The sequence below is a fragment of the Crocuta crocuta genome, unplaced genomic scaffold (assembly GCF_008692635.1).
Source record: "Crocuta crocuta isolate KB4526 unplaced genomic scaffold, BGI_CrCroc_1.0 scaffold125, whole genome shotgun sequence".
Classification (NCBI taxonomy): domain Eukaryota; kingdom Metazoa; phylum Chordata; class Mammalia; order Carnivora; family Hyaenidae; genus Crocuta; species Crocuta crocuta.
The window spans coordinates 2,388,318-2,411,829 of NW_027531143.1; the positions used below are offsets into that span (position 1 = coordinate 2,388,318).

Sequence of the window (23,512 nt, forward strand, 5' to 3'; positions counted from 1 at the left end):
GGCCGGGAGCGGAGCCGGGCGCGCGATGGCCCTGGGAGCGGAGCGCCCTTCTCCGCAGAGAGCCCTGCGGGAGGCCCGGGATGCCAAGGTAACCACCTTTCGAGGGGCTGGGTTCCCGCGCGTCGGCCTCCGGATGCTCCACCCGTCCGAGGTGGAGCACTCACCCGGCCGCACTGGAGGGCACCTTAGTCTGAACTTGGCAACAAGTTTGGACCAGATGCCCCGAGCTGGGGAGATCATCAGAGAGAAGAGTATTCCGGCTGACCCAAACCTATTTGGAACTGCACGCTTAGGGAGCGGGTGGAAAGGGTCTCAGGGGAGGGAACTGGGCCAAGGGGGTGATCTCCTTTTGGTCCCGCGGTTCCCGGCCAGCGTCCTGGGAGTCCCGCGCGGGGGCCAAGCGCAGGCCTTTGGCGCCCCCCAGGGAGGAACGGAAACGGCCCTTTGGCGTTTGAGCAATAGCAGAAAGTTTCAGCAAGTTAGATTTGGGAAGGATGTTGCAAGCGGAGGCTTAGGGGCAGAGGGATAGTAACGGTGAAAGTTGAGCTGTGAGTAAGACTCGAAGCAGGCGGCCGCCCTCGGGGGCAGCCCGGGCGGCCCGACTGGGGCGGGTCCCAGGAAAGGCTGGCTCGGTAATTCCCAGCCTCCCGGAAAGCTGCTCGGGAAACCCCAATCGAATTAGCTGGGGGCTGTCGTCTTGGGTATCCAGTGTCTGTGACTCAGGTCTCAGCACACTACGGAAAGAACGATAAATGAATACAAATGAATACTTCGCATTAAATGCTGTTCCCCTGAAGCTGTCACTTGATCAACAGCATGTAGGCAGATGTGCTCCAAGTGTGCGTGACCTGCCCCCTTTCCTATCGAGAGCCAGGATTTCTGCACAGGTTGTAGCTGGACCAGAAAAGCTTCTTAGAGACTCACCACTCTATCTTCCATGGGTTCCAGATCCTGTGGTTTGCTATTATTTGATCTAAAGTCAACAGTCTTAGAACGTACTGTGAGAAGCCCCATTTAACGTCAGTGAGTTTGCTGGTCCACTCTGCCCCCTCCCAAAGTTGGAAGAAGATTATTTTGTTTGCCTGACAAACAGGTAGTAGTTAGTTTACCTAAAGAATAATCTGCAGTTTGGGGACAAAGCCCATGAGAGGAAAAAAAAAAAAAAGCAAAACGTGAAAAGTTCACTTAATTATTTAAATAGACTATTTTGCTTTTAGAAACTTTATTGGGTTTAAATGTAATCTTGTTAGTGATTTTGTAAGCTTTAAAAGTTTTAAGGTGTTTATGAAGTGTCAGGAGGAGATTTAGGAGGAGCCCATTTGCAGAGGGGCCACAGAGTTAACCAAAGGGTCTCAAGTTTGGTGGCTTCTTTACCTTGAACATGAAATGTGGAGCCACAGGCAGATGTGTGCTGCTTTGGTATGATGCAATCTTGCTTATAATAGGCCAGATACATCTGATTCTCACCACAGGGTGCTGGGGCGCTTCGGTCTTAAATGTCAGATGAGCAGTTATCCAGTGCTCATAATTCCTCTGTCTTTATGCCACAGATGTCCGGACTAGAAGCCTGGAGTGTTTTGAGAGGGAGATGACTTGAGTGGCCAGCTTTTTATCTCCACAACAATGTCTATGAACAATTCCAAACAGCCAGTGTCTCCTGAAGCTGGGCTCTTTTCAAATACAACTTGCCAGACGGAAAACCGGTTTTCAGTATTTTTTTCAGTAATCTTCATGACAGTGGGAATCGTATCAAACAGCCTTGCCATTGCTATTCTCATGAAGGCCTATCAGAGATTTAGACAGAAGTCCAAGGCATCGTTTCTGCTTTTCGCTAGTGCCCTGGTAATCACAGACTTCTTTGGCCACCTCATCAATGGAGCTATAGCAGTCTTTGTATACGCTTCTGATAAAGACTGGATCCGTTTTGACCAGTCGAACATCCTTTGCAGTATTTTTGGTATCTGCATGGTATTCTCTGGTCTGTGCCCACTTTTTCTAGGCAGTGTGATGGCCATTGAACGATGTTTTGGAGTCACCAAACCAATATTTCATTCAACGAAAATTACATCCAAACATGTGAAAATGATGTTGAGTGGAGTGTGCTTGTTTGCTGTTTTCATAGCTTTGCTACCCATCCTTGGGCATCGAAACTATACAATTCAAGCATCGAGGACCTGGTGTTTCTACAAAACAGAACACGTCAAAGACTGGGAAGATAGGTTTTATCTTCTACTCTTTTCTTTTCTGGGGCTCTTAGCCCTTGGCGTTTCATTCCTGTGCAATGCCATCACAGGAATTACACTTTTAAGAGTTAAATTTAAGAGTCAGCAGCACAGACAAGGCAGGTCTCATCATTTTGAAATGGTCATCCAGCTCCTGGCTATAATGTGTGTCTCCTGCATTTGCTGGAGTCCATTTCTGGTAAGAGTCTAACGTTTTGACAATTTCTGCTTCGTTCCATTTTTCCATGTTTAATACGGGGTTTGTTGTCTTTTTCAAGGTTGTTAGTCTTGATGGGGAACCCTGTTCAGTCTTTTAAATGCTGGAATTTCTTCCTCCCCAAAACTTATGTCAGCACTCATCTCTGGCTTAGAATTAAGCTATTTACGGTACATATGGTGATTTCCTCACAAGTCCTGCGTTGAAAGAAAGGGCTCGCTAAACAATTCTAGCCATAGTGTAACCTGCTTGCAGTAAAGAGTAATTTTAACAGAGTAACATAGTTTTAATATCCTTAATAGGATTGGTTTCTAAAATGTGAAACAAAAATGATGAAGTATAATACAGTATTGGAGTGGACTCAACTAAGTAAGTCTTGGTAGCAAGTCACACAGACTTTTAATGTATAGAAAAGGCATATTAGCTACTGAGTGTTTCTAAATGTATAAGACTAGGTCTTGGCTTGCAAGAGGAGGTGATGAGTTGAGATAGTTGGATAGTGCCAGTGAAGTCTATGGATAGCTTAGGTGAAGAGATCACTAGTTCATTCACCAACCCAAGAACAATGCCAATAGTTCACGGGGAGGTATGATTTGCAGGAGAGCCAAGAATCCTTCCCTTATCATTCCATTCCTTTTTTTTTTTTTTTTTTTTAAATGTAGGCAGTAGCTATGTTTCACAGCTTGATATTTTTATTTGGGAATGAAGGCTAAGGTTAAGGAATTAGCAACAAACATAAGTCATTTATATTACCTTCTAGGTAGAAGGAACAAAATACTTATGATTGATAAGTATGGCCTTAACTCCATCATTTTATGATGGAAAGGGAGACATGTCATGAAAGAGAAAAGAATCCTCTGTACATAGCTAGTCATGGCAGCAAGGATTATTTTTATTCCTTTTTCTGTACCAGTGAAGAAATGGGCGAGAGGTGGTCCACAGGCAGAGGTGAGGCAAACTGGGGAGACGAAGGTAGATGGGACACAAAGGTTGTGGTCATACCCTGCCCAGTACTTGCTACTGATGCAGTTTTCCTAGGCCCCCAGCAGGACCAGTGTCTAAGAACTGTTGCCAGTGGAGTTTTAATAAACAATTCTGCTGGTCCTGATGCACAAGAAAGTTGGGGAGAGCTTCTGTTGCCGGCAGATTCTATGACAGCTGATTTTATTTCACAAGAGGATTTCCACTGTTTGAATATTTCTTTATTTGTATTATGTCCTCACACTTTGAATTTAGCGCCTTCAATTGTTAAATCGCTTAAATATTCATTCATGATATGCCTGAACTGGTCCTAAGACCCCAACCACCATTGGTCGGGTTGGGTTTGTCAGTGGCAGGTCAAGAGTTTGAGGCCTGCTTGTTGTCAATTTAGGAGGCCTTGGGTAAACCCGAGCAGTGATCTGATCTGGGCTCAGGGTCTAGTTATTTGAATCTGAATAGCAGAGAGCAGCTCTATCAATACTTGGAATCACTTCAGTGCTCATTCTTGGAGATTTTAATTTACACCACTCAACAAAAGGAATTTCCCTTCTCCCCCCAACCCCCCTTAAGCCTTGAAACACAGTAGCTTTTCCAAATAAAAAGTGAGTATGAGTAGCACTGAAATTAATTTGGGGGTTGGAAAGGGAATGTGAAGAAGGTGAGAAAAGAAGTACCTGAAAATATTTAAGGAAAAAATTTAAATGAGGGTCCTAGCCCTGGAGAGAACCTGAAAACAATGGAATAATGAACTCAGTGAGAGACAGATAGTATGGACAACTGAGGTAATCACTGGTGCTTTGGTTTTTGTTTGTTCTCAGTCACCTTTAAAATCCTGCTTCATTCTGGCTTCTGACTGAGAAATAGGAATGATAGACAGGTTAAGTGCTGTGAGATGGTGGAAGGTGGCAAAATTTCATGCTCATCATGGATATTTTGAATTCATGTTTTTCTCTAATTCCTCTTTCTGAATTTTTGGTTTCCTTCACTGTTAAAGTAGATATAATTTAATTCATATTTTGAACATATTTCTAGTGGAAGCATAATTTTATTTTTGTGAAACATTTTCTGAGATCTGTGTTCTGTTTACAAGTTATCAATATACCTGTGACACCAATGTATTAATACTTCTAAAATGCATTTTAGCAGTGTGAGAATTATTTCTATGTGAGATGCATGGTAGATATATCACAGATACTCCTTGATGGATTGGTATTTTATTTGAAGCATTCTTTGCATTTCTGGTTTCCCTTGTGGAGACTTGGGTCTTCATAGCACATTCTGACTTAAGGATTTATAACTTTTGTGGTCTGGACACATGTGCCTTGGGCGTTAGGTTGAGGCCATCAGACAGCTCTAAATGTAGCCCTCATAAAACACTCAGGTTTGGGAATGCAAAATAGCACCCAACACTAATATTTCATTTGAAATATTTCTCTTTTTTCCCCTTAAATACTTAGAAAAATTGCACAGATATTAATGACTAAGCATCATTCTCTACTCTTCATTTTTTAAATTTTTCTAATTTTTAAATTTTACTTAAATCCAAGTTAGTTAACATATAGTGTAATAATGATTTCAGGAGTAGAATTTAGTGATTCATCACTTACATATGACACCCAACAAGGTGTTGTGCTCATCCCAACAAGTGTCCTCCTTAACGCCCATCACCCATTTAGCCTGTCTCCCCACCCAGCACCCCTCCACCAGCCCTCAGTTTGTCCTCTTATGCTTTGCCTCCCTCTCTCTTTTTATTTTATTTTCTCTTCTCTTCTCCTGTGTTCATCTGTTTTGTTTCTTAAGTTCCACATATGTCTACTCTCCATTTTTAAAGTATCTCTGAAAGCCAAGTTTATGGATTCCCATAGTTGTACTGTAATGCTGACAGCTTCCCCAGCGCCCTACTTTACATCATGTGTCTTCTTTCTATGATTGATGAGTATGAATCAGTTGGATTCATACAGTCCAAGTCCAATAAATCAGTTGGATTTATAATTTGAATGAACATCTGTACATATTTTCTGACCTGTTATTGTCTTGTTCAAACCTCAAACTGAAACAAAGATACAGGTGCACACGTGAAAAGGATCAGAGGAGTAATCCGGATGACAATGTTTGTGCTTGACAAGATTTAGTGCATCAAAACTTATCAATAGAGGCATAATTTCTAATATTATTTAAATTGTAGCTGATGACAAAAGGAATACTTTATTAATTTTGATGATTGAGTTCAATCAGTACAGAGGTAAGATGATCCTGTTGTTTGAGTTTTCTCTTCCTTTGTCTTTTTAGAAGACTTTATTTCTTTTGAGTAACTTTAGGGTTATAGGGAAATGAGTGGTAAGCACGGAGTTCACATATACCCTCTCATGTCCCTCGTACACCCCCAGTTATACTTATTACTAAGCTTTACCTGAGTGTGGTACATTTGTCACAATTTATGAGCCAATACTGTTACATTCTATTGACTAAATTCTGTAGTGTTTTACCTTAGTGTTGCGGATTGTGTGAATTTTGATAAGTGTGTATTGACATATGTCCACGATTACAGTATCATACAGGAGAGTTTTATTGCCCAAAAAATCCCCCGTGGTGTTTTTTAAAATTTTTAAAAATTTAATGTGTATTTTTCCAAAGGAGGAAATGGGTGTTTTCAGGAATTAAGATTTAGAAATGTAGTGCAGAGATGGTATTAGTTTAAAATATAGCTCATTAAAATTTTTAAATTAAAAATTTTACAATATCTGGATTTTATAGTTTTAAACATGGTGAACTCATATAAATTCATTCACTTACAATCCCAACTGAAAAGTACAGGAAACTACAATGGACACTTATTAGTTTATAATTTCATTTAGCAACAAATTAATACAAAAATCTTTAAGACTCAAATGGTAGTTATAAGATTGTCTTGTATGTATCCTAGGTGAATCACTTGTGCTCAGTAAATAAATCTTAAAGACATTCTTTTGACATTTCTAGAGTGAGAGGGAAAAAACCTCATTTATCCACACATCAAGTAACATTTTCTTGATATTATTTTTGCCTTTATACAAGTAATGATTCTTTTTCATGTTCCATTTCTAGAATATGTAGCCCTGAAAAGAATTTATTATTATTGCTATGCTTACTTCAACAGTTTGGCAGAGCAATAAATACTTGTTGACTGGTTGACTGTAACTTAAGTAGTATGAATGTCAAAAGATTGCAAATGATTGACCAGAATGTAGATTCGCAGTTTTGTAGGTAAGAGTTAATTAAGCAAATACTGAAACCAAATGGTAATTTTTAATCTGTTCTCTAAGTCAGCAACTGTAGATGCTATTAAACTTCAACAATCTTTTACTAGAAGGCCATATGTTTGTTTACTTTCTCTTCAGGGATAGAAGATAATTTATTTGGGAAATGAAGTGTAAAGTATATGAAAAGTACATAGATTTCTTTTGTAGGTGGGTTTATCCAAGAAATGTGTTCTCTGGCATATAGAAAGTTTGAGCTTGATTTTTTTTAAAGGTTAATACTCTTACGCTAGTGTTTCTAGTCAATGTAGTTAAACATTTAGTCACTAACATGTTTGTCAGATATAAATAACAAAATTAGGTAGCTGATTGAAGTTTGACTGAATTACTAAACGTATTGGCATCATAATGAATAGGTCTTAGAGGGCTAATGGTAAGTGATAGGTGAGCCTTGCTCTCTGGGAAATTACCCTTAGCCAACGGAAGCTGCCTTGACAATGATGTCCCCTCTCTCTTTGGTCACTTGTGTGTGCAGGGACGGATGGTGGAGATACAAAGCTCTTACCCCCTTGCCTCGCTTAGGCATTCCTGAAGGGTCATCCACAATTTAGACCTTGCTGGCTGAGGTCTTGCGAATGTGCTGAGCTCTGCTTCCCTCTTTGCCAAACCCTGCTTCCCTCACCACCTTACACTCCTGGGACACTCCCTGCACGCAGATCTCTGTCTCAGAGTCTGTTTCCTGCAGAATCTGGCTTAGGACAGTCTTTCAGAAGCCCATTTGTTCATCATGTACTATCTAACTAGAACATATATTACACATAGGTATACAGTGTGATTCTGCTAGTATATTGAGCTATATATATGCCTTTGGAGTTGAATTCCTTTTAGTTTATTATCTCTCTCCGTGGAAGCGTATGGTGTAAAATTGGTCCTGCAAAGGTCAATCAATTAAAAAAGACCTTACTAAGCTGAGGATTTTCATAAAAATCTGTTGTTTTAGATGTGTACAGTGATGTGGAATATTTTTGGTATTTTAAGTTCATTTACTCTTGACAAAACATGATTTCCTGTTTTTAAGGAGAAAGAGTTATAAAAATGCCCAAAGATACCATAGACATTGGGAGGGCACTTAAAAACATTGCTTGAATGATTCAAGTGTAAATGAATCAGAGACATGTGGATTTATTTATACTCTCTTGGTTATAAAAATCTTCTGGTTTAATGTGTCTTCGGGTTTTTATTAAGCTCCAAAACATTTAAAGAACAACTCAAGATGTTAATGTGCCCAGAATCTCTCCAGGTTGCCAGTTTTAGCTTTATTTGTTTAGTCTTATCCTTACAGGGAGTATATAAAGTGCCTTCCATTTATATTTGCTCTGGAAGGCATTTATAGCCACACGAAATTTTACCTCATATATCAATGCCCTTTATCTATATTTAGAGAGGACTTCCTCCAATAGGAGAAAACTGTCTTTTGATTTTTGCAAATACTACTTTTCAAAGCTTGTGTAAATTTGTCATTCTGTCCATCTCTGTCCTGGGTGTAAGTATGGTAATGCCACAGAAGAGTGAATACAAGTATGGCTTCATACAGACAGGGAGGTGGTTTTTCTCACTTCTTCTTGGCTAATAAATCCTCAAAAAGAATTCAGACAGTGAAATGCCAGAATGGAGTGGCTGTGGTGTGGTGGTGAAGGAGACAGAGACAATTGGATTATGTCAAAGCATTTATTTTAGCTTTTGGTGCATAGTTCCAAATTAAGCCTTCTCTTTAAGATACTGTAGTTATTCAAGTACAGGCAGAGGACAGGGTCCCAGACCTACCACCTCTTAGCTGTGACGTGGAGTTACTCTAAGCCAATTTTGTACATCTGTGAACTAATTATAATAATGCCACTTACTTAAAAGTACTATCAGAAAAAATGATTTGGTCTCTACATCTCAGAGTACAGTTATTAGCTCGTAGTAAATCTAAAATCTCCAAATACTCAAAAAGGCTATTCCTTTTACTGCCATCCACCGTCTCAGTTACAAATAATCATCCCTGTTTAGGTCAGATGTTTTCTGTGTTCTCCTCTATTAAGAAGGTTCGGTTGCAGTGGAAAGGAGCACAGGGAACTCACAGCTTCATAAAACTTTTCTTGGACATTTCTATCTGAAGTTTTGGGTCACTGTGCCTTATTTCACTGTCTCACAAGAAGTAAGGATGTTGCCTGCTAATTTTTTGCATCTTATTCAAATTCAAATACTCTAATACTTTATAATAATGTATAAGGTATTAGTATATAAATTATTTAAATCAAGTTAAAATAGCTCAACATGATTGAGACTGTTAGGTATAAGGCATTATGCTCAAGCTGTGAGTAGCTCCAGGGAGTGAGAGATAAAGCTGTTTCCTCTAAGAGCTTATAACTTGAAGTAAAAACATACCCTGAGAGCTAAGATAAGTCCCGTTTCTTCCACCTCCTGGCTATGTGACCATAACCACTTTGGGCCTCACTTTTCCTCATGGTGTAAGATAGGTACTGTAATAGTTCTCATTTTCTTGGGTTGTTGTGAGGGCTAAATAAGTTAATAATGTAAGTTAAAATAGTGCCCAACATAGTATCATATGCTTCAGTTATTATACTATTATTGTTAGTATTGCTGTTATGATTAACTATTAATGCTTGGGTGCCTGGGTGGCTCAGTTGGTTGAGCATCTGACTCTTGATTTCAGCTTAGGTCATGATCCAGGGGCGTGGGATTGTGTCCCATGTAGGGCTCTGTGCTGGGCATGGAGCCTGCTTAAGATTCTCTCTCTCTCTCTCTCTCTCTCTCTCTCTCTCTGTCTCTCTCTCTCTGTCTCCCTCTCTCTCCCATCTGCCCCTCTCCCCAGCTCATGTGCTCTTTCTGTCTCAAATTAAAAATAAATATTAATGTTGTCAGACAATCACTTTGTCAATGAGATGATTGATTGGAGTTACTTTTTAGTTGTCAAATGAATAATGAATGCTATAGTAGATGGCTGTCCACAAGTTATTTGTTTATTTGGTGGTCCACAAGTTACTTGTTTATTTTTTGACAAATATTTATAGAGCACCTACCATTGTGCAAGGCAGTGTTTTAGATACTATAGTAACAATTTCTGTGATTTAACTGTTCACAGTATCTATGATATAGGCAACAATATTTGTAGACAATGAGAAGAGAGGGTATGTGTATCAAATTGAAATATGAAGATATTTGAATATATTTTCTGTTCTAGCAGGATAACAGGTATTCTGTTATGAATATATGTAGATGAGATTATTTTTGATAACATGAATGTGAAAATTTTCTATAGTACATCACTGAGGAGGAAAAATTACTGGAAGTAAATGTGATCCTAAGTGAAGTCATGTAAACTGTAAAAACCAAGGAGAAAAGAGATTATAATGGATATAATTCCTAGAGATATAAAAATGTACAGATAAGATAGTATTTGGACAGATTTGAACAAGATCAGCATACAGCAAGTTGTAATAAACTACTATTAAAAGCTAGAAGAATTTTCAATAATGGAACAGGAGTACCAGAAAAATTAAATCAGATCATAAAAAGTTAATAATTCAAATCAGCATTTTATGCTATCATTTGATAATAGAAGTGACTCAAGATATAGAAGAGAAGTAAATGTTGCTGAAGTGAAGCATTACAGAAACCACCAACTCCTACTGAGAATTTACGTTAAAGAAGTGTTGGAGAGGACTGAAAATAGAGAAAATAATGATTGAAATTCAGAAATGAAGAAAATAAAATAATTCATTTATTCTTTAATGTACTTGTTATTTTCCTCATTGACTGTTCATTCAGCAGACATTTGCTGAGCAAAACGTGGGATTTCTCTGCAGGTGGAGGGTGAAGCCGAGATAGAGACTTGACTTTGGGAAAGTATTCCTGAGGCACACGCTAGGAATCATATTTTCTAGCTTCTTCCTTTTACCCATGTTTTTTACACTCTGTTCTCCAACCTCTTGCTCATATGTACATCCTCCTTTTCCTTCTTTTTCCATTTTTAATGTGGGATAAATATAACTGTTTGCATTTTTCCAGGCTTGTTTGGGAGCACGGCAAAGGGCTGATTGCTTTATCGATTGTTCTAGTGTGAGTGGAGGAATGTCTGGGCCCAAAGGTGCATTAATAAGTAATAAATAATAATATTGCTGTATGATAATAATATTGCTGTAGCAGCCCAGCAAGAGTAGTTGATATTGTTATTATGACTATGTATTCCTTTAGTTTGCTTCTTGCGTTTATGTTCACACTAGAGGACCAGGAAACAAGGAAAATGAAATGTACAGGAATGCCCAGGAAGGCCTGGGAGACAGAATGCAGGAGAGAGGAGAGGAGCAGAGACTAGGCAGAGAAGGAAGCAGAAAGCCCAGGGAGAGAGTCTTTGGAAAGGAAAGGCTTCTCTTTATTTCCACAGATATTTTTTGCTTATTGAGGAATATTAAATTTTGTGTACTATTCCTCTTAAGCTACTTTAAAACATGCGATGTTTTCTTTAAGTATCAAATTTTAGTGTAAAAATATAGTAAACTACAAATTATAATTAACAAAAAAAAATCTCCCAAATCCCCACTCTCCAGAGATAACCACTATTAGCATTCTAAGTGTATCCTTTTACTTACTGGATAGGGAAAATATATTGATTGAATTTCTTTGATTAATAGAATAAACTTTCTTTTTCTTATATAATTGGGCATTCTCTTTTTTTTTTTCCCCCAGATATTTAGGTTTCTGTGAATCATTTGCAAGAACTCTTTGGATAACAAAGAGCAGAAAATGCTAATGTATAAAAATAAACTTAAAGTCAGTTATTGTAAAAGCAATTGTTTTTCCACATTCATTGTTAGCCTTTTTAATTTAGTATTTTAATTTATAAAAGTAGCGAATGAATCAATATTTTTTTGGGTGGTTACTGCTTTCATTTTAAGAAATACTTTTCTTGGGCTGAGATGATATTGGTATTCATCTCTTTTTTCTTCTAGCACTTTTGCTTTTTCATTTTTTTGTATTTATGTTTTTAGTACATTTATAGTGTATTTTGTTTAATTTGTAGATTAATGATATGAATTTTCTTTTGAATGGTTAGCTAGCTGTACGAGAATAGTTTATTCCATTATCTTTGTGCAACTCTTTAAAATTCTACCTTTAGTTTGTATGAAATTCTTAAATGTGTTTGGATCTTTCTGGACCCTTTATTTTACCCTACCGATCTGTCTTCAACTTGTACAATTACCATCATCTTCACATTTTATTTAGAGGTGCTTTCAGTTTATCAGTTACAAGATTCCTTTTCATTATCATAATCTCCCATACTCAGAGTCGTATTTGGAATAATAATTTATTTTTATTGTGGCAAAATTCATTTAACATAAAATTCACTATTTTAACCACTTTAAGGGGTACAATCCCATGACATTTTTTACATTTAAAATGTTGTGTAACCGATGTCTTGTCTAGAACATTTTCATCACCCCAAAAGGAAGCTTCATACCCAGTTAGTGATCATTCTTCAGACCCCGTTTCCCACCCCATGTGGCCCCTGGCAACCACTTAGCTCTCTCTGTTTTTATGGATTTGCCTATTTTAGTTACTTTTTATAAATGAAATCTTAAAATATGTGGACTTCTCTCACCTAGCATGATGTTTTCAAGGTTCATGCATGTTGTAGCATGTATCAGTACTTCATTTTTTTTGGTGGCTGAATAATATTCATTTCTATGGATACGCCACATTTTGTTTATACATTCATTAGCTGGTGGACATTTGGGTTGTTTCCAGCTTTGGCTATTGTGAATAGCATTGCTATTTGTATGCAAAGTTTTGTTTGAACACTGTTTTCTATCTTTTTGGGTATATAACTAGTAGTGAAATTTGCTGGGTCATGTAGTAATATTATGTTTAACATTTTGAGGTAACACCAAATTATTTTTCACAATAGCTGCACCACTATGCCTTCAATCAGTAATGTATGAGGGTTCCAATGTCTCTAGATTTTCACTGACACTTGTTATTTTCTTAATGTATGAGGGTTCTAGTGTCCCTAGATTTTCACTGACACTTGTTATTTTCTTTTGAAAAAAATTTTTATAGTAGCTGTTTTAGTGGATATCCAGTGGTAGCTCATTATACTTTTGATTTGCATTTCCTTTCTGACTAATGATGTTGAGCATCTTTTCATAGGCTTGTTGAGCATTTGTGTATTAGAGGGGAAAGTCTTTCATGCATATTTTTGTGTTTAAAGAAGTTATATGGGTCTATAATTTCCTTCTTTCTTTTTATTCTCATTTTAGTACTAGAATTATATTAGTTTAAAAAACAAATAGTGAAATTCTATTTCTATATATTGGAATAATTTGAGTAACTTGGATGTTAGCTATTTTGTGGTGCTTTGGCATCATTTCAATGCTTTCTTATAGGATTTCAGGGTTTTTCCTGATTATTGGATTGAGTTTTCTACTTTTTCTTGAGCCAACATTGGTATATTTTCAAATAACTTAATCAATTTCATCAAGAGCATAAACTTAGCAGCAAATTTTTATACTGAGAATTTTTATAATTGAAGATGTTTTAACTATTAGCTTATATTTATCATACATAAAGTTGATACATTTCTATGTGTTTATTTTACCAATATTTCATATAATATTTGTATTTTTTCTTTTTAAATTAAGCTTTGCAGAGGGTTATACAGTTTAATAGTTTAAAAATTTCTTATACCAACTTGTAAATTTTCCTCTTTTCAAATTAGTTAACTTTTACTATCAGATTTTGTAAATATTTCATGGGCATTTGAAAAGAATCTACATTTTCTTTTTTTAAGTTATAAAGTTCAATACATACCTATTAAATCAAGATTATTATTTATAGAATTATATTTTTCTTATTTTTTTCCTAAGGTAAGCAATTTTATTACAATAGTGGTATTAGACTTCTTGAATATTCTGGATTTTGTTGTGCATTTACTATTATTGGTATAATCTAAGAAAGTTTTGGTACTATTCTTATTAATAGAACCCAGCATCATAATAATATTCAAACAGAACAAGTAGAACTTTCCCCGCTTCTCTGCCATGCCCCCATACCTCTTGGTTGGGCTCCAGAATCCTGACATTGTAAAATAGAATAATATGGGGAGTAAATTTTCTTCTTATATTCTGCTACCTGTATTCTGATAGCTGTTTTGGTTTTGCAAATTTAGGAAGTATGAAGTTAAATAAGGAGGGAGTCAGTGTACAGAAGGACATGGTTAAATTTGCAGTTTAGAAAGCAAATCAATTGTGATTAGTGTCAGGAATTTGTTCCTGACAACTCTGGACATCAGCACTTGCCATTGGCCTGTCCTTCATCCAGTCCTGCTTGAGGTTTTGGTTTAGAATTGCCCAAGACCTGTGCATTAGGAAGAAACTTCTGAGAATATTCCTCCAACCTAACATGTTCTTTGGGTCTTTTGATATTACAAATGCACTTTTACCTGGACTAGAACTGCCAGTAGAAAGAAAGAGTTGTGTAAATGCTTTCTTACTCCTCATTTCCTAATGTAAAAGCTTATTTCCAAATTGCAACACGAAGTAGCAACAGATGTCTTTATTATGCTTGTGATCATTGCAGTGCAGAGAATTAGTTTCTGATACAGTTTAATCTCTGTATGCTTCTATAACTACATAGTTTTGCAACTGACAATTTCACTATTTCTCTAATGTACTATTTCTGAATCAAAAAAATACCTGACATACCAAAGAATTTTTAAAAATTCCAGAGTCTTTATAGACTTTGATAGCACACCGTCAGTTTGAAATGATTGTAGGATGTGTGGTGATTCTTTTCTCTATTCAAAGTCCAAAGGCAGACTGTTTCTTATTTCAAAGGAATATAAAGGCTTGCTGGAAAAAAGGGGAAAAAAAAAACACACAAACAAACCACTAAGCAGTTTTAAATGCACAGTATTTAGAAGAGATCTTTGTTTTTTTAGTTCATCCCCTGGAGTGTATAGCAGGCTGATCTATGGATTCGGGTGCTGAAGCCAATTTGCTAAACTCTCTCCTGCATGGTGGCTGATCCAGCAACCTGTCCAGGAATAATTTCTGCTGTGTGATATTGACCCTCTCCTAATTGCATGCTTTAGGTTTATCTGTGTAAGCTAAATGGTAGCAATACAAAGCCATTCTGCTTATTTAGATAGTTTTAGATTGATGTGGGTTTCCATATGGTCGATTTAGCATGCCATTTATATTTGGCTGTAAAGATGAATGGATAACCTCTTCTATCTATATTGGTGCCCTTGCCTCTAATACCTCTCTTGTGTATGAATTGACATTAAGATGTAGCCAAATTGTTTATGCCATCATTCTTTTGAATTTCTTGGATTGTTTTATATGGTTGCAGAAATCTCAAGTTCAAATCAATTCAACTCGCCCAGAGATTATTTATCTACTAAACAGTATAAAGAAACAGCTGAGCACTCAATTACAATTCATGCATCCCAGTGATTTCTGAGTGATGCCCCATGCATTCAGCTACTGAGCAGAGTAATAGAACCCAAAGAATTCGAGCAATTTCTGTTGGCCTCCTTTCCCTACTCTCCTCCGCAGTCAGGCCAAAACACTAAAAAATGTTTTAGCTTGATAGATGAAGATCTCGGTTTTGGAATTAACTTCATTTTTCCTGTCTACTGAAGACCACTCTTTGTGGTGGGTAGAGGGATAAATGCTGCCTTAGACCTTCTTTCTCAATGACAGACCTAGTACCCCACACAGTCTGAAGAGGGGAGGGAGGGATGAATGTGCAGTGACTTTATTTATTTATTTAAAATAATATATTATTTTATTTTTTAATGTTTATTTTTTGAGAGAGAGAGACAGAGAGTGAAAGAAAACAAACAGGAGAGGGGGAGAGAGAGAGAGAGAATCCCAAGAAAGCTCTATGCTGTCAGCACAGAGCCCAATACAGGGCTCAATCCCACAAACTGTGAGATCATGACCTGAGCTGAAATCAGGAGTCAGTTGCTTAATGGACTGAGCCACCTAGGTGCCCCTGTGCCATGATTGTAATAATAGGTACATGCTGTTCTTTTTAATGTTTATAATTAAACTCAGAATGCTCAGGGGCGCCTGGGTGGCTCAGTCAGTTAAGCATCCAACTTCAGCTCAGGTCATTATCTCACGGTTCACAAGTTTGAGCCCCATGTCAGGCTCTGTGCTGACAGCTCAGAGCCTGGAGCCTCCTTCAGTCTGTGTCCCCCTCTCTCTTTGCCCTCCCCCACTCGCACTATGTCTCTCTTTCTCTCTCTCTCAAAAATAAATAAATATATAAATTATTTATTTATATATTTATTTATTATAAATCATTAAAAAACAAAAAGAAAGAATCCTCATATATAAATGATGATTGAGTAACTATATTTCCTTTCAAATTTACTTGAAGAAAAGCTGTTTCATAAATAAAATGTCAAAGTTACATAGCTTAGCATGAAGTATTAGTCAAATGTGTACATGCCTACTGGCTAAAAATCATGTCTGTACGAATATGTTACTATAGCACATGACACTGATTTAAGTCCGATTTTCTTTTTATTAGAGGAGTCGTAATTCTGAAATTCTTTGTTTTTATTTATAATTTTCTCCATGAAACCTGTTCTGATTATCCTATCCCACATGTCTGTCTCTTCTTATGGATAAAGTACAGCATCTAATTTTATATAACCATAAAATTCACACTGTTTTGTGCCTCTTTAATCTCTTTTTAAAAAATTTTTTTAAATGTTTTTATTTATTTCTGAGAGAGACAGAGACATAGCATGAGCAGGGGAGGGTCAGAGAGAGGGAGACATAGAATCTGAAGCAGGCTCCAGGCTCTGAGCTAGCTGTCAGCACAGAGCCCAACACAGGGCTCGAACCCATGAACCATGAGATCATGACCTGAACTGAAGTTGGACGCTTAACCAACTGAGCCACTCAGGCGCCCCTATGACTGTCTAATCTCTTAAATGTAGAGGGAGCTCTTTAGTGACAGAGTCAATGTCATATGTTTCTGCTCTTTTTCCTGTGATGTCTGGTATACTTCCTGGAAAGGCTCAAGGAAAATGCAGCTCATCTAATAAAATTCTTTAATCACAACTTAAATTAGTGATGAAACAATATCCTTATAGCTATGGTTATTAAATGCATATGAATATCATATAAGGATTTTATTTTTTAAATGTTAGTTTTTGGTAAAACGTGAAATTTTGGAAATATAACTGTAAAACTCTAATTGTGATGGTAATTTTAAATGTAAAGTTCTTTCTTAGAAATGTTGTTTTGCAGTGTAAGGATTAGCTAATTTAAAAACCTCATCTGTAACTCCTACCATAAGCCAGACACAGTGCTCTCAGCATTTCACAGAGATTAGCCCATTGAGTCTTTCTTATACTTTCAGTTGTATATTTTCTCAGCCATGACTCTGTATGTGCAGAGGGCCTACCCGAAGGATACAGTCATAGAGATTCAATGTTATTTGCATTTAGCATCAAGAGCAGTTACACTACATTCTTGGTTGTGCGTTATAAGTGAAATTTTAGCTCAAATTAAAATGTCTTCAGATTTAAGTCAAAGTTTGTGAGAAAGATCTCTGCTAGGGAGACATTGAGTTGCCTGTGATGTATGGAAAATGATAAACATGATTAACAGGAAGATCGTTTTTGTACTCTTATTGTACTGACATAGGCCTGATTGAAAGTAAATCTTTGAACAAGTCTGCTACAAAGCCTGCCTTCAATAAATTAAAAAAAAATTTCTTTTGCTTCTCTTCTCCCTTCTAGGACATTAACAATACCCTTAGTCTCCCACCATCCCCCTTCACCAACCTAAAGGGGTCCTAATTTATCTGTGTAAATGAAAAATTCCAAATTGAAACAAATACGGCAGCTTTGTTAGTTGGTATTGAATGTTAAAAATAACCTGGATTTTGTGCAGAGTTTTTTTTTTACCCTTTGAGAAGTGTTCTTTTTCTTCTGTCATTGAAAGGGTAAAAGCCCCTTCCAGGAGACAGAAGTCTTCGCTGAATGTTTTGAGGGACTAGTGAAGCTTTGATTAAAACCAGAAGGTGCCATGAGCATTACAACAAAACAAACTTTTATGTTGAAAATATGTTCATCTTTCAGTGAACAGCCTGTTTATTCCAAATGTCTTGCAAAATCTGATGGCTTTGGTATCAGGACACTACTGTTTGCAATCATATCCCGCATGTTTGTAGCTGGAGGATGCCATCGTCCGTGATTTTTAAAGAGAGTCAAAGATGTGGCCTTAGTGAGGATTTGCTATAAAAAAGGAATTAAAACATGCCCATAAATATAATATGTTTAGAAATGCTCATTCATTTATTCAATAAATATTTTTCTTGGCGCCAAGCGTCAGACACTGCTCTGGGTGCTAGGGTAGGGTGCTGGACATGACAGGCAATCTTCCCTCTCTTGTGAAGGTTACATTCTTTTGCAGGGGTGGTTGCCAAGGGCTGGGGGTTGTTTGGAGAGAGAGAGAGAGAGAGAGAGAGAATATAAATAAATTAATGGGATGGTTTCCAAGAGTGGTAAAGTACTGTAACTGAGAATGGGGATGGGACTCTTAGATTGGATGGTCAAGGATGGCCTCACCATGAGGTTAGCCCCGGATGACAAAAAGGAGCCAGCTGTGGGGAGAGGGCAGGGTGGGTAGGCAGAGGAAATGGCCAGCACAAAAACCCAGCGGTGGGGATGAGCTACTTGTAACAAGGGACAAAACAAATGCCAGTACCTGGGACAAGGGAGCACAGGTGATAGAATCTGATGATAGAGAAGGAAGGCAGGGGCCAGATAGACTATGGTGGATTTGGGTTGAAATTCAGTTGGAAACCCTTGGAGAGTTCCTTAACATGGTCTGATACATGGCTTAGAAAGATCACTTTGGCTGCTACATACAGAATGGGTTACAATGGAGAACTATAGCAAAAAGTTGTTTGTTTGAAATTTCATTTGACACATGAATAATAAATAAATTACCTGTCTTGAACGTATATTGGGAAGTAAAGCAAATAATAAATCATTATTAAACAAAGGTTAGCTTGTGAGTAAAAAAGGAAACACTTTCAAAGTAATTCTCCATAAGGCTTGAAGCATAATTATAAAGGAAACATTTAATTATACCTTATCTATTCTGCTTGATTAATAATTTCAGTATATCTTCTCTGCTGGTTTAGCAAAGGGCATTTTGATGGGCATTAATTTGGCTTAGAATATGCAATTATCCATCTGCATTTTGTTCTTGAAATTAAGTTATTTGGCTCCCTTAATTCTTTTTATTATTATTAATTTTTTTGTGTCTGGCTTTGCACAGAATAACACACACACAATTAAACAACTTCGTGTTTTAATTACAAATGGTTTTCTGTTTCTTGACTCTTGAGAAGTTAGCTTTGAAATGCTCTAATAATTATGTTGCTACAAAAGAGAAATGTTCAGTCATTACTGTATATGTAATTATAGCACAAAGGACACACACATGTGCATACATTTATAGGAAAGTGTGTTTTACATGCCAGAGGGACCATGGACCAGGACTTTATATATCCCTTGTTTAGGCATTGACTTTGGAATAAAAGCCTTTTTTTTTTTTTTTTTTTTTGCTATTGATTTTAATACCACAGTTCCCACCATTTAAACTGTTTCAAATATGAACAGGGCATATAATTTTATTTTGCAGAGCTTTACTATAGGGTCCTTAAATATTTTAAAACTTGAATATCCTGCAGAAGTGAATCTCTCTGGGTAGAGAAAGACAGCTGACTCCACCATAACAAACCTCGGCAAATTCTGACTTGAGAAGAGGCAGTGCTTTCCAAATCAGGGTGCATAACTATTCTCTACCTTCTGTTACTGGGAAGAAAGGATGGGTATTCATTCCCAGTTGAAGAGCATAATTAAGACCTCAGTGGGATTCCCTAACGTGGAAAACTGGTGGAGTTTCCAACTTCAGTGTTGCATTCACCAACTAAATATTTAGCAGGCACCTATTATATGCGAAGATATCTCAATTTGTGTTGCTCTCCCAATGAGCATCTTCACTGGCATTGACTCCACAACCCATGGCTCTACTGAATCTCCTCAGCCTATCCTTGAATCTCTACTTTTAATTAAGTGAAGTCATATAGTCCATTGTGGTGTGCAGAAATTTCTCACTACCTGAGTTTGGACAGGATAGACAACTGCACTTTGGAAAATTACTAAGAATCTTTGTGAGCTTCAATTTTAACCTCTATAAAATATGAATAATAATAATGCCGACCACACCAGTGATTTAATCAAGTAACATGAGTTTTCACATGCTACTTGGTGAGCATCCAGTAAAAGGTTCTGTGTGATGGTTATTGTTATGACCATTATTCCCTTTGGTACCATAGTGAAACCCAGCGGTAATTTGAAAAACATTTATTGAGTGTCTAGCCTGGGCATTCACACATGTGCTCCATGGGTATCCCATAAACATGACTAAAATGGGATCCCAACTTCAAAGGAATGTGTAGTTTATTTGGGGACACATGAGCAGCACTGGCTGTATTACAAAAGAACGAGCATGAGCAGAAACTTCATCTGTGTTTAGTCTATGCCAAGAGATGAAGGGCAGTGAGTTCTTGATGGAAGCCTCCTTGAGTTCAGGTTCACCGTGGTCTCTGGTGGTCTCTGGGGTTAGTGAAGTACATGTTAACTGCCAGTTCTCTCCTAGGAATGCAATTCCTGCCTTTTGATTTAATCATTTCTGTTTTCTTTTCTCCCTTGGATTAAATGACTTCATCTTTTTCCTCACACTGATTTCTTTTCCATAGACTTGTAGTAAATGCCATTTTAGGTTTATACCTCCTTCTTTCTTTTCATGATGTGCTTCTTAATATGAATGTGTTTAATAAGGTCAGTTCTTCTCTAAGATGCCAACCAGACACTGTTTTACTCTTTGGGGTTTTGGACCTTTACCTACAGGCCTGGAGGGTGCTTGGCTCCTTGTATCTCTCGCTGGTCAGTCCAGCCAGGGAAATCTGAAGGCTAGTTAAGCCCATTTTATCAAATCACTTACCTGAATGCAAAGCCTAATTTCTTATTGATTACAGATGTTTCTTTTTAAAAAAAAATTTTTTTTTTCTGAGAGAGAGAGAGAATGAGCAGGGGAGGGTCAGAGAGAGAGGGAGACACAGAATCCAAAACAGGCTCCAGGCTCTGAGCTAGCTGTCAGCACAGAGCCTGATACGGGGCTCGAACCCAGGAACCATGAGATCATGACCTGAGCCGAAGTCGGACGCTTAACTGACTGAGCCACCCAGGCGCCCCAATTATAGATGTTTCTCACCTCTCATTTATTTCGGGGAAAAGTCATGTTCTTTTAAGTGAGGCCATTTTTGTGGTATTACTTGAAAAATCTCTTAAGGTCACAGTGTCTTCTGTACAACCACAGAGGAAGGACTTGGCTCTCTGATATTTGCAAATAATACCACAAAGCTTTGTAGTTTCATGGAAAAAATAATAGAATTGGAGCCACAGGTTTACAGTATGCAAGGAGGAAATTTCCTGAGCAAAAACTTCCTAAGGGGAGGAGAACAATTTCCTAAGAGAACTGGAAGAGTCTTGGTGTTTTTTGGTGGTCATTTTCAAACCTTTTCATAGGATTACTTAGGCCTTTCTTAGTGATCTGAGTGAATCCTTTGGGAAATTTGTGATGATTTGCTGTCGGTGTGGAATGAATCATGGTTAAAATGTACAGAGAGTGTGTCTCTCCATTGCCTACCTTGAATATCTTTATAAAGTGAAAACAATTTGACCTCTTACGCTGCTTTTCATATTAAATTTACATACTGCTCTCGTGCATTTTGTAAAGGTACTTACTACATATGTTGTGCATTAATCACTGTCTTTTGATTGCCCCTAGGATCTGAGAATCAAACCCCATGAGGGATTTTTTTATCCTGTTGCTTCATAACTTGAAGACAGGTCATGGCAGGGTCCCCAGTGTTCTCATTCTTGGAACAACTGAGTTCATACAGAAAGATGCAAGATGAGCTACATGGACTTTTTTGTTCTGTCTCTTCAGACAGGACGGATGGTCAAGTGCAGACCATGTGCGCCAACTCCCCTTTTCACTTTTCTGTTCTCCAGCCCTATAGACATGTCTTCTTTCCATGCCAGCTCAGTTTTTTCCTCCCCGAAATCTTTTCAGTAATTCAGAGAAATTTCTCAGAGAAGGTAGAAGGCTGAACTTTATCTTCCCGGCCAATTCAGAGACAGAAGTATAATAATCACTTAATTAACAATTATAAGGCTCAAGGCTGAACTGTTTATTGCCTGTGCCATTTGGATTCATTGGTGCCAGTGTTCTACATATTTTGAACATCACCATTGATATATTTTTATTAGCAAAGTAATATATGTTTATTATATGAAATTTGAAAAATACAGAAAAAGACAAATTTAAAATGTAAGCCCCTTTATTTTTTAAAAAAATTTTTAACGTTTTTTTATTTTTGAGACACAGGGAGAGAGAGACAGCATGAGCTGGGGAGGGGCAGAGAGAGAGGGAAACAAGAATCTGAAACAGGCTCCAGGCTCTGAACTGTCAGCACAGAGCCCAATAAATGTAAGCCCCTTTAAAGGTCTTGCTTATTTCTTAGGTAAATTCCTAGAAACTTTATAATTTCTATGCTATTTTGAATGTGAGTTTTATTATGTTCTGTGGATTATAATGTTAGTTTAGAGAAGTGTCTTTGTTTTATCTAAATTGGTTATATATTCAGCAGCTTGCTGAATGGCAGAGAGACAGAGGGAGACACAGAATCTGAAGCAGGCTCCAGGCTCTGAGCTGTCAGAACAGAACCTGATGCGGGGCTTAAACCCACAAGCTGTGAGAGATCATGACCTGAACCGAAGTCAGATGCTTAACTGACTGAGCCACGCATGTGCCCCTGGTTTTAATCATTTATTGATTCTAATCATTTCTAGATAAAAAAAATTTATCTTCTTCTAATTCTTACAACCTCATTTTTTTTTCTCAAAGCATTAGCTAGGAATTGCCATGCTATGTGCTATTTTTAAGTTTATTTATTTATTTAGAAAGAGCCTGCAACTGGGGAAGGAACAGAGACAGAGAGAGAAAGAGAGAGAGCACGTTACACATCCCAAGCACGTTCCACACCACAAGTGCAGAGCCTGATGCAGGGCTCAAACTCTGGGAGATCATGACCTGAGCTAAAGTCAGATGTTCAACCATTGGAGCCACCCAGGCGCCCCACCATACTATGTTAAGCGCTGGTGGTAATAGTGGGTATCCTTGTCTTGTTCCTGATCTTAAAATATCTATATTTTCTGGGGCGCCTGGGTGGCTTAGTCGGTTAAGCGTCCGACTTTCGCTTAGGTCATGACCTCACGGTTCGTGGGTTCGAGCCCCGCGTCGGGCTCTGTGCTGACTGCCAGCTCGGAGCCTGGAGCCTGTTTCAGTCTGTGACTCCCTCTCTCTGACCCTCCCCTGCTCACGCTGTCTCTCTCTCTCTCCTAGAAATAAATAAAACCATTAAAAAAATATCTAAATTTTCTCTATTAAGTGTAATGACTTTTGGAGAATTCTATTTCCTAATTTTAAGTCCTGCATAAGTAGTGTATTAGCTTTCTCTGATTACATAACACATTCCAATAAACTTAGTAGCGTGAAACAGCACCTACTTTAAAATATCATAGTTCTGCGGGTCAGAGATCTGGGTAGGTTCAACTGGGTTCTCTTCCCAGGGAACTGAAAACAAGGTAATAGCAGGCTTGGGCTCTCACCTAGTGGCCTGGGAGA

At 37.6% G+C, this 23,512-nt stretch overlaps 1 protein-coding gene across 1 annotated transcript in view; it reads left to right on the top strand.

Annotated features, from left to right (window-relative positions):
• Window positions 1–1,623: 1,623 nt before the first annotated feature.
• PTGFR (prostaglandin F receptor) overlaps window positions 1,624–23,512 on the top strand; it is a 50,387-nt gene continuing 28,498 nt past the window's right edge. Inside the window, exon 1 of the mRNA XM_077771143.1 lies at window positions 1,624–2,421. Within this exon, the coding sequence (XP_077627269.1) occupies window positions 1,624–2,421 (798 nt within the window). The remainder of the gene's footprint in view (window positions 2,422–23,512) is intronic.